The sequence below is a fragment of the Plectropomus leopardus genome, chromosome 23 (genome assembly GCF_026936395.1).
Source record: "Plectropomus leopardus strain MGB_pleo_1.0 chromosome 23, ASM2693639v1, whole genome shotgun sequence".
NCBI classification, from domain to species: Eukaryota; Metazoa; Chordata; class Actinopteri; order Perciformes; family Serranidae; genus Plectropomus; species Plectropomus leopardus.
Genome location: NC_142198.1, coordinates 3,012,334 through 3,028,895, shown reverse-complemented (window position 1 = coordinate 3,028,895; position 16,562 = coordinate 3,012,334). Strand labels below are relative to the sequence as shown.

Here is a 16,562-nt window from a genome sequence, read left to right as displayed (position 1 = left end):
GGTAATAAGCAGATTGAGTGAAAAAAAGATCATGGATGACTGTCAGAATGTATAGCCATATGTGAGAATATCACGAGCCCGGATTCCATTACAGATTTGCTCAAAACTTAAGCAGTATGACTGTGTTTCCATTGCATGTTGCTCTGTGACTTCTCTTCTGGTGATAACATCCCAGTAACCATGGCGATGGATGTTTAAAACATTAGCAGCTTTATTTCTATTGCAGCCACAGCACTAGCTATCCAGCAATAGCTGGAGATTAATGGAAACCCACCTACTAAGCCTTCAGTACTGAGCCTGAACCTGACCAAGCCCCAATCTGGTAAATCTGGTGTAAAGTTGTTCAGCATGCACCACCACCAGAGCTCAGTCTGTGGTCTCTACTGGTGAAAAAGGCAGCTGAGCTGAAAGACACAATGACACTTAATGGTGGAGAGAGAAGTTACAGGACTGTCAACAGCCGGCGGCCAGCAGGCAGAGAAAGAGTGTGGGGAATTAAGGCATGTTTTTTACTTTTCACTTGGCAAATTAAACTTGAGTTGGTGATTATTGGAACAGTGGGCTTACTAACTAGATTACTAGCAAGAGTTACCAAGGGTGAGTTATATTTCAATTCTGTAGTTTGAAGTTTGTTTTATAATAAGGTAACGAGGCAATTAAGCCTCATGACTCTATGACCGAGATAAAGTTAATTTCAGAAGGTGTACGCAGGGGTGTATGCAGGGGTGAGAATATTACTTTTCCTAACAATTTATGGGTTTCTATTGTATATTTATCAATCTGCAAAGCTTAAATTAAGTAGTGCACTCACTGTTGGGGAGAGGGGTTACTAGTGCTGCACACTTTTGCCATTATATACTGTATGCCCTTGAGAAATTTCAGGAAGGTATGAAGGTTTGAAATATTACATACTACCCAAGCCTAGCTTGCAGCACAACTGGGGTTTGCAGTCACACAAGTGAGAATATAGAAGAGTTTGATTTGTCCTTTAAAGCCATGCAATCAATCGCAAGAGAAGATGATTATGAAGACAGCGGTCGGAAGGGAGAGGGTGGCAAGATCACGCACAGCTGTTTCTTCTCTCCTTCCTGGATAGGGGTTAGGGGTCCCGAGCGAGGGCTGAGGTTCTGGTCTGGGGTTCGGGCTAAGGGCGAAGCAGAGCCTGACTCCTCTGGAGAGCAGCTTCCATCCTGGAAGTCTTCCCTCTGCAGGCCTCTGATTGTAGTGGGCTGGATAGGCTCCTCAACTGACGACGCCCAACTCAGCGCCTTCTCCTGCTCCCCTCCTCCGTCTTCATCTTCTTCCTGCTCATCGTCCTCCTCTTCCAAGCCGGGGACGCGGTGCAGCTTGGCCCGCGTCCCCTCAGCCAGAGACTCCCCTGGAAGGAGGGCATCCTCCAGCTGCAGGCTCTGGACCCGCCTGGAGAGGAGGACCCTGTCCTGCCCAGTGCCCTGCCCCAGGAGGGTGGGCTCTGTCTGAGTGGACCTGTCCAGTGTCTCTGCTCTGGTTCTCGGCTTCATGGACATTGGGCTTCCTATGTGGCCGTTCGCATTGGTCACAATGCTGTCTGACAGTTGGCTAGAGATAGTTCAAAGGTTGAGGTCAACATGGAGAGTAATACAGACAAATTACACATTAATCACAAAACCAGGTCTCTCAACAGACTAGTATGCCTCTGACATATTAATACATCAAGTGAAATAATACAATGACAGCCCCTCATCATCCCTCCTGTCCATCTGAGCCCTTGGCGTGTCAGTCCAGTACCTGGTAGCAGGTTGGCGGATCCCGTCCACGGTTGAGGTGGAGGACAGTCTTTTGCTGCTGGTACAACCATCTGAGCAGCACACCTGGTTCAGCACTCGAGCAGCACCTGGGTTCACTGGGTGGAAAAAAATGGGGTTAGTATTGCATTAATGACTGTTGATTAATATTTGAGTGATACTGCACTGCTGAAGTCTGTGCAGGGTTTCCCACAGATATATTTATTTGTGGCTGCCCTCTACAGTTAAAACACCTGTCGCCACATATTGATTTTAGATTTTTGGAGCTGGAAAGTTCATTAGAAGCGCCATATACAGCATATACCATTCGTTTTTTATATCATTACATGCTCAAGGCACAGAGTGTACTTTGGGGACAGACAGAGAAGCAGAATGTCAGGTCGCAGTGAAGGGGAAAAACAACTGTTCATTGTGCTGGGCCGAAAAGGTTGCATTTAATCATCGCTGCAGCAGCTGCTGATCTCATCGATTGATCTGATCGGCTCTGATCAATCATTTATCTACCCTGACACTCAAAATTCAAACTGCTGCTGAGGAAAAACATAACTTATGATGAGTTTCACTGGTTCAGGAACCAACATAAACGTTTGAATTTAATGCCATGAATGGAATTACGGTATGCACCATCTAGGACAGGGTTTCTTTAGAAATGTTTGGTAGCTATCCTAGATACCTTTAAGTTTCAGAACAAATACCAAAACAATGTTTTTCTAATACTTTGGTTTAACATATGTGATATTTCATCACAAAGTTGATACAAAAATTCTGAAAATGTGATGGTACTTGTTCTTCTTTGGTACTGAGGGCAATGGGGATGCAATTCTTCCGAACACAAATGCCTACCAGCACGTATGAACGACAACACATGGAAGATGGCAACAAGTGCAGCTGCAGTGACAGCTCTGCCAGAACTACATACAAGGCAAAGGAAAGAGCAAACCTAAATCATTTCTGAAATTAAAACTGAAAACAAGGTGTTTGGGGTAACATTGGGCGACATGAGACAACGTTGTACCATCCACTGTACCATGAGGCTGTTGAAGACCATTCACCTGCAATAAGCTGCTGTTTCAGTAACGGTAAGAGCTGATCATGGAGGCGGATCCTGCGCAGGGCATCAGCCAATGAGGATTTCAACAGCGTGATCTCGTCCTCCTGCGCCTGCAGACGCACCTCCATCATGGAAGCTCGGTCTGGGAACTCAGCGCTGCCATCTGCCGACGCGTCATCTATTGAGAGACAAGAGGGGTGTTTCAGAGACATGGCTAAGAAAACAGGTCTTATGGTAAAAGACATGAATATGAATTTAGTGGATAACAAGGTTAATCTCTCGCTTCATCTGGTAATGTAAAAATGTAATTATTTAAGTTTATATGGCTAAATAACAAGAAGAAAGAAATCTTGCCCTTAGCATGTCTTTAATACAATGCAACCAAAAGCCCAAAAAAGTGCTCCCTTTTCACTGACAAACATGTAAGCTCTTCACAATCAATCAGTACCAAGTCAGTGCTGGGGAGGAACATTGAAGAAAGCCCTGTTTCGTTCTGGCCGCTAGATTGTTACATTAGTTTACTAAACACTAAAAAAACACAACTTTTCCTAAACAATCCAGTCCAGATTATTTTCTTTACATGTGTTTGTTATGGAGTCATGACAATAAATTGGAACAGGCTGATATGAAAACTGGTTTTCTTTTTGGATGAGAGTGTAAAATCAACCACTTTCAGCTGACACTAAAGGACACCAGCAATCTTTCCAATACACACCAACCTCTGCAAAGCCGTTTTCCATCACTATCTTGCTGTCTTTTATTGGATGTTCAGGAAGTCGTGCCAACTCAACCGATGGAAAGACAATTACAGTGCAGTTTTTCCCTTTATTTTGAAGGATTGTGTAAAATTGGCCTGACATCTGGATGGAAATAGAAAAGGAAACCGGAACTGAATACATGCTAACAATTTGGTAATGAATGACTAAAGTAGAACAAAAAAGTTCTGCTTCGTTAAGTCATTCTGGTGTCATTCCTGTGTGGGGTGGCTTGTATCGCTATCTTTGTGAGGACCATTTAAGTTTTAAAGCCATTATAGTGAGGGCATTTCAGCACTGTGGGGACATTCCAGTCTTGTGAGGACTTTCGGGCAGTGTAAGGACATTTCTGCATTGAGAGAAAATTTCAGCATTATGGAGTCATTATAAGATTGTGAATTTATTTTGGCATTGTGAGGACGTTTCAGGACTGTGAAAACATTTCTGCATTGTGAGGACATTTTAGCATTTTGAGGACATTTTGACACTGAGTACATTTTAGCATTATAAGTACATTGTAGCATTGTGAAGACATTTTAGCATAGTCAGAAAATATCAGGATTGTGAGGACATTTTGGCATTACAGGTACAGTGTAGCATTATGAGAACAATTTGGCAGAGTCAGGACATTTCAGGATTGTGAGGACATTTTGGCAACGTGAGGACTTTCGGCAGTGTGAGGACATTTCCGAACTGTAAGGACATTTTGGCACTGTGGGGACATTTTGGCATTTTTTGGAAATGTTGGCATTGCGAGGACATTTTGGCATTGTGAGTACATTTTAGCATTATGAGCACATTCTAGCATTTTATAGATATTTCGGGATTACAAGGACATGTTGGCCTTGCAAGAACATTTTGGCAATGTAAGGTTATCAGTGTTATCAGTGTGAGGACATTGTAAGGTTTTTTGGCATTGTGAAGACACTCTGGCATTGTGAACTTATTTTGGAATGTGGGGACATTTCAGCATTGATAAGACATTTTGGCATTGCAAGGACATTTCAGCATTGTGGGGACATTTTGGTAGGTCCAAGGTTAAACATGCAGGGACGGGTGTGGTTGGGTTTAGACTCGGGTTGGGGTTAGCCATGTTAGGGTTAGGGCTTCGGGGCTAGTGAGTGTATTTTGTCGGTAAATGTCCCTACAAGTATAGTAAGACAAACATGTGTTTTTGTTTTCTGGCATGCTGTCCATTTGGAGAGGGGATTACAGCTGCTGAGAGCATTGTAATCTAACTGAGGAGTGTCCAGAGCCTCTCAAAGACCCCATTGTGTGTTGAGTACAGCTACAGTTCGGGTGTTTGTGTGAGTGCATATGAGGGACGTAGCTGGTTCGGGTCCAAAAAGTGTGTGTGTATGCGAGTGTGTGGAATGCCTCCTTCTGTTCTTGTGTCACAGGATGGAACAAAGCTGTGCACAGCGAGCATCAGGAGGATATCTTCCCGCTTCAGCTCAGCTGTGTTGGTAGCTCTCATTACTCAGCCACTAAATTCTCACTCAGCCATTTTTAAATGTTATTTTGGCATTGCAGTCCAACAAAAAACAAGTGTCAATTGGCCGAGAAGTTTCAAGGAAATGGTTTTCCCACTCAGTAATAAGTAGGTAAGAGGTCCTCAGAAAACACTCCTCTCTGTACAAATCCTTTAAAGCCCGTTTGACTCAGTTCTAACAGTTGAGATCCACAAACTGGAATTACACAGTGCCTGTAATTGTAGTCTAAAGCTTCATTTCCAAATTGATCAAAATTTTCTGGCAATTCACATACAATATTCTCTACAACTGTCCTGCTCAAGATCAACTTTGTTAAATCCATACTAGACAGTTGTCTGGCTCAAAGGACATAGACTGCTGGTTTAAGCCTGCCATTAGTTGCCAATCTCAGATGGAATTCTCTTTCCTTTCCGCTTCAGCACTTTTCTAATGGCCTGTCACTGTATGAAACTAGTATAGCATAGCCAGTCCTATCTCTACACGACTACCTTCGAGCTAGTGACCTACAGCCTCAGAATGTCAACCGTTAAACTGTTAACTGCCAAGAATGTTTTTGAACAGTTGCGTATGTCGGCCTTTAGGTTGATTTTGCTACTCTATAGTGGGCACTATGCTTCCACATATTTACACAGCTAGAAAGTTGTCTGTTATTAGCAACAGAATAATAATTTTACGGTGCAATAACCATCTTCAAAAATGTCATGGTTTCACGGTATTACTAAATTATTATCAGTCAGAATGAGTTTTCAAGGAATGAAAACAGAGAGATTAGTTTTTATTGCTACAATCAAGACTTAAAACCATTTTTTATGTAGGTCCGTGTCTCCCTTTGGAAAATAAGTCAAATTAAGGTAAGATTCTCCATCCAGTTGCATTTTTTAAAATATCCTGGATAAGCAAATGTACACGGTATGATAATCGTCAACTTACATATCTTGGTATACCTTAAAACTTGTATATTGCTGCAACCCCCAAGACTGGACTCAGTTCTTATGGATTAAGAGTTCACACCATCTTATTATAAACACACCACAAACACAAAGCTAAACACAAAGTCATGGGGCCTGACAGTCATCACTACTACACGGGGGAAAAAATCTCAACATAGTTTATTCTGGTAACTGAGAATGATGTGTCACTGAACAGCACTCCAAAGTTTTATGAGGTGGTCTGACCAGAAATGAGCTGACAAAGAAAAGAAGCATTAGGTGTGACTGCAACCGGACTTTTATATAGTTATATTCATAATAAAAAAACACATAAGGCCTACGGGAGACAGTGGAAGGAGAAGATGACCACAACACCACTACACAATAACTCAAGATCATATCATCCTGATGCTGGACCACAATTCATAGTCACCGCAAGCAAAAGGTTTTAAATCCAAAACCTCAAATGCCGTTTTACTCGCAAAACAAAGCCTAGCAATGTTGCGGACTCCCAATTTGAAATTATATAATTAAAATATGATTATGCCCACCAACAAACAAAACACCCCCAGACAACCAAAGACATCCCTATAAAATCATCCCTGTGGGATGTTGCATTATTTTGGATGCTGTGTGTGTTATTTTTGTTGGTGCTGGATAGCATGTTATAGAACCAGGAGAAACGGTACAGAAGGATGGGTTGAATTATGCTGCAGTACAGTAGTAACAGAAGATAGGGGGCAACAGAGAGGGCACAAAGTTTGCGGATAGCGTGGAGTCTTTGTTGGGACTTTTTACAGATATCAGCGATGTGTTGGTCAAATGTTAGTTTGCTGTCTACAGTGAGTCCGAGGTATTTGAAATGGCTGACCTGTTCAACTTTTTGGTTGTGGATGGACGTGGGGACCAGTCCAGGGGGGGTGTGTGAAGTGTGAATGACCATTTCTTTTGTTTTACCTACATTCAGTTAAAGGTAGTTGTCGGTGCACCATTGAGTGAGGTGAGAAATGGAGAGCTGATAGGCATCAATTGAGTTTTTGTCACTGAGCAGTCCTAGAATGGCCGTGTCATCTGAGTACTTGTAGTAGTATGTAGTCACTGGTGATTGGTGGTTATTTGTATAGAGGGTGTAGAGAAAGGGAAAGGGGCTGAGGACACAACCCTGCTTTTCTCGCATGGAGGTATGCAAGAAAAGTTTTCCTCAGGAAAGGAATTGCACATAACATGGGGTGAGTGATTGATACACACATGGTCATTTTATCACATTAACCCATTTTAAACCTGGTTTGACATCAGTTTTCTTGTGCTGCGTTCCTCTCACAAGCTAGTTAACCATTTGTAACATGACTTTCAAGAAATGTCCCACAAATTGCAAGAAATTCATAGGAGGTGTTGAAGAAAATGACCTGAAATTGTTTTTTAAAAAAGAGGGGCGAATTATTAGAAAATTAAAAACAATGGAAAAATGTTGAGAAAAATATATTAATAATCATTACAATTACATATTTAAAATTATGTTATGGGGGGAAAAGCAAGGTTTTTTTCCACTTCATTTTTAAAGTTTTCTCTTTTTTTGTTTTTGTTTTTGATTATTTATTTATTTATTTATTTTTCACTTATTTTCAGGTTATTTCTTGTAACATTTTCTTAATTTTTCTTTGGGTCATTTGTTATTTTGTTGCTCATTGCCTTCACCCCATGAATTTGAGAAATTTAAAGTATTTGCTCAGGTTTTAAAAGTTAAAGTAAGCTTGAGTGAATTCTTATCAGTCTGTGTGTAGGAGAGGAAAAGCTGCTGTGTGGGGATGGTTTTTCCGATCACCTGTTCCTCCTGCCACTATCTCAGCTTTTGTGGGCTGATATGAAATTTTCTTGCTTCATTCATGCTCTCAAAGTGACTCATAACTGTTTCTTTAAGCCTTTTCCTAAGAACCAAGAAAAAACCTCCCACTTGGCAGGTTCCCAGTGCTTACCGTTCACTGGAAGATTGCATCAGTCTGTCACTTCATTTTATTGTTATTGAAAACATCTTAATGATCTTCCCATATATTTTCACTATGTCTCAGCCTGCCTCTCTCATGGCAGTAAGGGATTTTCCATTGTCCTTGGTAAGTCAATTCACCTGAAGAAAACTTGCTGCTTTAGAGAGAAAATTTGCTGATTTTCCACCAGCTCTGTGTCACTGTCGTGTGTGCAGATGAACAGTGATTGGCCCACTCATTTATCAAGGGAGATCTGCCAGGCAACTTCAATTGTGCATTTCTCCACTGTCAGTGGACTTTTGCGGACGGATTGGCAGAGAGCTCCAGGCGCTTGCCAATTTGTTGCTAAAATACCGCTCATCTGCACACACTGCAATTACACTGAGCCGGTTGAAAATTGGCAACGTTTCCCTTTAATGCTGCGTTTGCATGGAATCAGGGAGGCAGTTGACAGCAAACCTCATATCATGTTAGTGGACGACAGTAGGATGGTAAAATTAAGTGAAACGAAAAGAGAATACCAGCAATGGAAGATGGCATTTTTTTTGCCATCCTCTGAAAAAGAATTTACAACCTAATCTACGTAGCTCCCCTCACACAAGCTAAAAACACAGGGGATCTGCAAAACTCCTGGACATCACCAAAACAAGCTAAAGGTGAATTAATGTGGTTCAAATGTTGACTATAAAGAAAAGCTGTAGGTGTTCATTTCTGAAGGACCGACACCAGAACATGACTTTTAGAGCTTATAATGTACTCATTAGGTTTAGGCAGTTGCACGGTATTAGAGTGTGCCAGGGTATTTAAAAATCCCGAAAAAGTTTTTCACTGCTGTCAAAAATACAGGTACTCTTCTTTCAGTTAAACTCATAGTATGTAGTGCACAGCACGCACCTCTACTGGTGGAACAGGCAGCTGAGCTGAAAGACAGCATGACACCTAGAGATGGCAGGAGAAGTTACAGGACTGTAAACAGCTGTCATCGGGCGGAAGGCGGGGTACACCCTGGATAGGTCGCCAGACTATCGCAGGGCCGACACATATACACGCTCACAGTCACACCTAAGGGCAATTTTAGAGTCACAAATCAACCTGAGGAAGCCAGAGCAGAGAACCCACGCAGACACAGGGAGAAGATGTAAACTCCACACAGAAGGACGGAACCCCGTTCCAACCGGGCTTCGAACCAGGCTGTGAGGCAACAGTGCTAACCACGACGCCACCGTGCCGCCCGAGGCAGGGAGAGCAACAGCAAAAAGAAAACAAACCCCCTAGAGCAGGCATCAATGACAACAACAATAACAAGTCAGAACAGCAAAAAAGGAGAAGGCAGGTGCAAAAGCGACATGCAGCGGGAACAGCAAAGAGCAGGCAGGCTAGCGGGCGCAAGTGTGTTTAGCGAATCAGATGCTTAGTGGTGAATCATACAGCCATCAGCTGATGAGGGCTTACATGATATCAGCTGATATTAACAGCAGCAGCGCTCGACACCGTGGCCTGCCTGAACTACCACTATGCTAAATTTGTGCAAATACAAAACCTGATATATCGGGTAAGTCTATAAAGCCCTTAATGAATACAATGAAACAGAAAGGAAAACCTCCCTGTGATATTTGTAAATTTAACCCAGCCTGGATGCAGGCGCCCACACCTGCCCACAGTTCACCTGGAGGTGCTCGCTGCTTGCTGCATGGTGACTGTTTACACCAGAACATATCAGTGCTGCTGCCAACTGAGTGATGCAAAAGCAGCCAGAGGTCTTGTGAACGTTTTGGCACACCAAGATCATGATTCACTGCGGCCTATAAAGACATTTTCCTTTGGTGTAACCATTTCTCTGGAAGAGGCATTTCATCATCAGCGGTGTTGCAAAATGCATGGAGCAGATCCAGCTTGGCAGGAGAGGAAATGTTTCTACAATTAGGTCTACTTGGAAATGCTGCACATTGATTATCCTTTAGAAGAATATAGTAGAGAGTGGAACACAGCAGACGTATCAGCTGGATGTTAAATGTTTTCACTCCTGATATCACACTGCTGAGTGAAACTGCTGAGTGAAAACACTTCCCTCAATATGAAGGACAAGATACATTTATCAAGCAACTTACTCCTGTTTGGGAGCAACTCTCAAACATGACTTCTAAAGAACATTTTTTCAGCTCCCAAGCTTCATATCTAATAAACAGCAAATATTTAAAACTTCAGTTGGGGGTTGTGCTGCTGAACGTTACTTTTGTTGTTGTTGTTGTTGTTGTTGCTTTTTTAAATAATTGACTTTGATGAAATCATATTTTATTGTAGAGCTCTACGCAACTATTGATTTGCTTAGCACTTCCTTGCCCTGCTCACTGCTCTCCCTGCTGCTGGGTCACTACTGCTGCAGGAGTGTGAGCCCACTGCCAGGTAGAGTTGGTAAGAGACAACCAATACACACATATTGGCAGGGCTAACTGTTGGCATTACAAGGCTATCTTGACCTAAGGGTTATTTATGGGTTTAACGGCAGAATCAAGCAGTTTTGGTGTCAGTTTAAGTTTGCTGGTGCCATTAAATGGCTCGATGTCTGTTAGCTGCTGTTGCGCTAGCTTGTGCTGCACTTTGGCACAAACTCCTAACCAGCTCCAAGAAGTTTATGATTTGAAAAAATAAATAAATAAATAAATAGCCCAATGCAAAAGTGAAACCCCCCAAATCTACCCTAACAAATGAACACTTAATATTAGAAAAATAGCTGAATATTACAGTTCAGCCCTTCTTTTAAGTGATCACATGATTAGTTACATGTTCAGGGACACCCATCAGAGACAAAAATGTGCCCTACTTGCTTATTCTTTTAGAAAATCCATACATCTTTGTCAGAGATATTTTTCTACAAAAATATCTAATTAATTATCTAATCTAAGTTTTAAAACATTCATTTTATTTGTTTGAACTCCTTGCACTGTAAAAAGAAAGTATTTATTTTGACCTAAAAAAGTCAGTGTCCAGGCTGCCTTAAAATATGACTGAATTCAAAAAGGTATGTTTAGATAATTTTGGACTGATTCAGATTGCCTCCTCAAATTCAGTCAACCTAAAATTCTGACACTAACTTTTTGAAGTCAGAACAAACAGTTTATTTTTACACTGTACCCCAATAGCAATTAATGTGTGAAATTAACAACAGTGTGATCAGTTTATAACATAATAGTGCAAAGGTAAAATAATGTGCTGAAATGAAAACCAAAAAAGGATAACTAATGGTATAAATTAGAGACATCATATAATAAGGATAATTTAGCATCACTCCAATCCTTCCAATGGAGAGGGATTTCATACAAAATCAAATAACTATTTGTATTGTTTGCATCTGATGAAGATAAAAAAAAAAGAATGTGGTACATGCTATCAAATCATATTGTGGACACTTAAGGCCTGGAAAATTTCACTCTAACATATGCAAAGAACTGCGCTGCTTACATCTTTAACTGAAACTATAACTAAATGCTGTTTGTGACGGAGCATAATGAGGTGTTTCTTTAACAGCCATTATTCCAGCCGCAAACATCTGGATTTATAGATGATACCTATTAATCCAAATGCTTGGATTTACGGGCCCCAATCCAAATGTGAACATCGTCACTGTCTGTAATTTCAGGGTGTAAACATTGATAATTATAAGCTAGCTTTTGTTTAGTGTTGTAATTTAACGCCTTCTACAGCTAGAGCTGAAGTTGGCCTGCAGACTCCTCTCAGCATCAGATGGGTGTTTTAACAGTCTAATATAATATGTGTGGAATCTAATGTCTTCACTGAACAACAGTGTGACAGACTTTTAACCCTTTAACACCTGGATCGACATCAGTTTTCCTGTGCTGCTTTTAGTTGCCTTTTACAATTTGAAAATTGGTCTGATTTCTTTTAAAAACATGGAAAAACACATGGAGCAACTTGGTGAGAACTGTCCTGCAAACTGCAAAAAAAAAGAAACATATAAAAGATAAGATTACAAAAAAATGACCTGAAAATTAGCTGGTATTAGATAAAAAGAGAGATAAAAATATCCAGAAAACTATATTTTTAATTCTCTTTATTATTCATTTAAAATGATGCTACAAAGAAATCTTTTCAATGAAAAAACTGAAACACATACTGAGACTGCAAGTAGCACAACTAGAAAGAGATGACAATATTCCATACACTAATCTTCAAGGATGTAAAAATGTATATGCACCCAAGCAGCTTCTCTCTTTGGGTTTGTTATTCTGTTGTTACTGATATATCTGTGTCATATATTTGTGTTAGTTAAGATGTAAGTGGAAAAAAGAAGTACAGAAAAAAAAGAATATTTATACATATTTTTCATACTTTTGCTTGTTTTGTATTTTTCTTATTTTCTGGTAATTTTCTTGTAACTTTTTACTAATTTCTTGTTAATTTTTGGGCCATTTCTTTTAAGGTTGCTTGTTGCCATCCCATGTTTCTGAAAGAAATCAAGCCGGTTTGCTCAGGTTTCAAAGGGTTAAAATAGATTGGGTGCCTAAAATCAGTTAAAAAAGAAATTAAAAAACATTTCCTGCCCCCTCCAGCTGGTGCTGCCTTAACTTGCTTATTCCTATAAATATAAAGTGCCTTGTTGCTACATGTAATAATCTCTCCTTTCATCCTGCTGTTCTGCCAACTATGACATGTTCATGTATACATGTCAAGACATCCTCTTGAACTAAATGGAAAATGACACCCCTGCCAATCAATTAATGTGAGACAGTTACAACATTAAACCAGACTGAATACCTGCAGTTTGAGAGCAGCTCTAAAAACCCATTTACACTCTGACCTAAATTGCTTGATGTCTCTAAAGATATCCCCTCAGACAGTTTTCACTTCCTCCCTGACCTATCAGAGTATGAGCCAGCATTCAAACCTCTGGCCAGAGCAGAAAAAAGGAAGCACTTGATGAGGTGACAATAGCAGCTACGGGGGAATTTCAAGAGAGACCACAAACTGTCTCTGTACAGAAATCTGCAGAAAGAGAAAGAAGCAGCTGTGTGTCCAGTCACGTTTTGTTCTGTGTTTGTTCATGTGTTCAGTGGACTGACTATGAACACACTCACTGTCCAGCGGACCAGTATGTGTAACACATAACAACACATTTCCTCTTTCTTTCCTCTGGCACTGATATTGTGGCAGGCTGCCACAAATAAATGAATGTGTGGGAAACCCTGAAGGCCTTGAATATAAGAGCTGACCCGAATGCTTGACGCATCAAAGCTTAAATCACGGCCATAGTTATTAACGTCCACATCAGTATTCGAATGCTTCCATTTTTCATTTTGCTTTTTCACCACAAAAATAGTCGAGGAGATTGCGAGGACGTGGCCAATGACAGACTCAAATAAGGCTGACAGCTGTAGTAAAGCACTTGCTGTACAAAGCACTTGACCTGTGTAACTTCCAGAAACGTTGCAATAGCCCACTTTCCACCCTTATCAGGTTACTATCATTGAAGGTTCAAAGCCCCTTAACTGGTATTCTGTAAAGTCCTATTGAATATATATATTATTTTATTATTTAAGACAACAGTTAAATATAGAAGACATTGGTTACTTTGCACAATATAATATTGACAAGAATGTTATTGTGCAAACTAGGGCTGGGCAATATGGCCTAAAAATAAAATCTAAAATTTTTTCACATCAAACTTGATTGATGATTGATCTTTTTTCCTCTTAAAAACAAACTACAAATGACAAGGAAATTACTCAAAACAAGTTTTGCTCTGATTTTAGCAATAAAAAATGAACGAAGGCAAACTAAGAAAATGTAGAGGGGCCTAAGTCAGTGTTGCATATTGGGCAGATTTGCAGTTGTAGTATTGAAAATGACCAATTCTGAAATCATAAAACCGTCGTTCAACATTAATTCCATGTTAACAAACGATGTTATTAGCTGTGTTCAGATTACTGGAGCGTAGGTCTGTTTTGGAGTCAAATGACATCCCCTCAGTTCTCGAGCAATCTTTTCACAGTCAGTTGTACACACAAGGCAGGCTTGGTAGTTTTAAGCATGTGGATAAACCTGCAGGCTTTTCCACTGTATATATGGGCACTGTAACTTTAGCTATATGCAGAGTGACTGCATCAGTAACAGCTATGCAGCGGGTCTCTTTCCTGTCATACAACACAACATTAGTGGAAAATGATTCCTTTTCTGGCTGTTTTTTACCGTCTGTTTGTGAGCTGATGCGGTCTTGTGCATCTCGGAGTAAGACACATTTCTCTCACTTTCACTCGGCTGCATGCCTCCTTTTGACATGTTGAAATAAATCAGTCGTGCTGCTGCCTTTAGTTGCAACAGCCTTTAAACAAACTTTGCAGCGGACTGCGGTTTGTTCCAGATGTGATGCCCCAAAACCGAAGCAGTTCCAAACAACTGACGAGACTGTGGCTTTTTTTGGGGACGTACTCTTCATTGTTATTAACGCTTGCTGTCACGGTGTCGTGTGTATACTAGGACATAAACGCAGAGGGAGGACACAGCCCACTATGAGCTACAGAAGCACAAACAGAAGGAGGAAGTAAAGGAGAAAATCTAGATTTTTCTTTTAAAAATCATCCCAAACCACAATTTTGTATTAATCAATAAAATGATTTATCGCCCAGCCTTCGTGCAATCTGGTATATTTTTAGAAATATGTGTGAGATTACAAACATACTTGATAACAGAGGATCCTGTGGAAGGCCCCAGGTCTCCACACTGGGTCTTCCTGCAGCCTGTGCAGACTTTAACAGAAAGTGGCTGGAGCTTTAATAGCCATCCTAAACCCTCCTCTCTAAACACTACCTGATGATAAACAATTAAAACATTCCAAGCCTCTTTTTGCGAGGCTGGAGCTGAAACGTGGATGGAAAAGGCTGAGGAAAGCAGAAACACATGCTAAAGGCTCATTCCCACTGTGGGCCTCCTCCTTCTGAAGGGGAAAAACAAGGAGCCTTCATCACTCAGTGAGGAGCATCAAAGAGCCAACATCATTAGCAAATAAACAAGTTTCCCTTTTGAAACCCAGATGAACCTCATTCAACTCCAAAAGGCAGGCAGTGATGGATGGGCACATTACCCTTAAAGTTTTATTGTCAGCAGAAACCATGTTTTCACTTTGGATTTGGCTCATGCAGGGTTGTAGCCATTAAGGATTGCAGTTGTTGTTGTGGTGAAGATTGTCGTCAGTAAGATTTGAAGTGTGTTGATTCTGTTTTTATTTTACAATAGAGAGCTTGTCAGTGGGGCCAGAGCTGGCCTAGTCGGTCTTCTCTCTTTTTGCGCAGTTCTTTCAACCTCCTATTGTGGGTAGGGCAAAATTCTTAATTCCAAAATATCCGAAACTTTCTGGTTTGTGAAACACATGAGATTGATATCAGTCTTTTCATCTCACTCTTGGAAACAAAACGAACAAATGTATTTCCCAAAATTTTGGCCGGAGCCTGAAGGATAGAAGCCAATCCAAGCGTCCTAAAAACAGATCATATATCAGTCCAACCATCTTCCCCTGCGCTGTGAAGTTCTCATGAGTTGCAGCTTCATTATACACACATGCATGTCAAATCATTTCTGTAGCCTGGACACAGATCAAGCTTTGAGGCTTAACTGTCACCAGCTGGCTCCACTGTTATGGACTGTTGAAATTTTGCAAGAAACAGCAGCGGCACCACGCTGAAGACCATTTAGCCTCTATCTGCCACACACACCCAGCCTAATAAAACAAAGCACTGTTTGCTGGAAACTGGCCAAGAGGACAATTAACAGCTGCATGGGGTGTACACATGAACCATCGCACAAATAATGCAGGCCGGAACTACAGGAGGATATAACTGTAGAATATGTACAGTACATATGTGAATATACAGTGTAGTTGCTGATTTTATGACAACTAAGCCATCTCCCTTTACTTAAAGAGACTGTGAGATGTGATTCAAAGCACCGCAGAACACCAGTATGTGGACCTACATTTGAGACTGTTGGGTGGACCGAAGCATGCCAGGCCAGCTGTTATGTTTATGACTGCTATTCATTGATTCTGAAACTATTGCACACCACGATAGTGGGCAATAGCAGCTCTGCCTCTACCAGTGATGCACCTCCCCAACAATGTAACTAATTTACATGTCGCGGCTATGCAGACATCCCGTTTATTTTGTCAAATATAAAACTAGGCTTGGGCAGTATCAAGATATCAAGGTATTGCTTCAATACATACTTCAGTGCATGTAGATGCAGCAGCCTGTAGCTCCTCAAATCTTTGCTACTTTTTTCCTATATTTTGCTATATCTTGACTTCATGGCACCTTCTGCTGAAGCATGACTTTTCTACGATAGAGAAGCACCTATCAACATTGGGGAAAGTTGTTTGGGGTTTGGACTGAATGCAGCGGACCACAAGAGGATCCCCACCAATGGCATACACGAAGCGGCCACTCAGACTAGAGGGGAGAAACGAAACCGAAAGTGCCAGACTAAGAGACAGAGGAGGGCCGGCATCAGGGCGAGGCTGACCCAAGTTGGACTGAGAACTGTTCCTCTACCAAACCTTCT

The 16,562-nt window shown here is 41.0% G+C and overlaps 1 protein-coding gene across 3 annotated transcripts in view; it reads right to left on the bottom strand.

The window, feature by feature from the left end:
• The window catches only part of eml3 (EMAP like 3), an 80,105-nt gene that overhangs the window by 37,407 nt on the left and 26,136 nt on the right, over positions 1–16,562 (bottom strand). For 2 of the 3 annotated variants that reach the window (XM_088073811.1, XM_042511983.2), the window contains 3 exons: positions 2,837–3,013; positions 1,768–1,882; positions 1,069–1,578 (listed from right to left, as the gene is read on the bottom strand). In XM_088073811.1, coding sequence (XP_087929937.1) covers positions 1,069–1,578; positions 1,768–1,882; positions 2,837–2,966 — 755 coding nt within the window. In that variant the 5' untranslated portion in view covers positions 2,967–3,013. The remainder of the gene's footprint in view (positions 1–1,068; positions 1,579–1,767; positions 1,883–2,836; positions 3,014–16,562) is intronic. The other variant, XM_042511984.2, reaches the window with a different exon arrangement.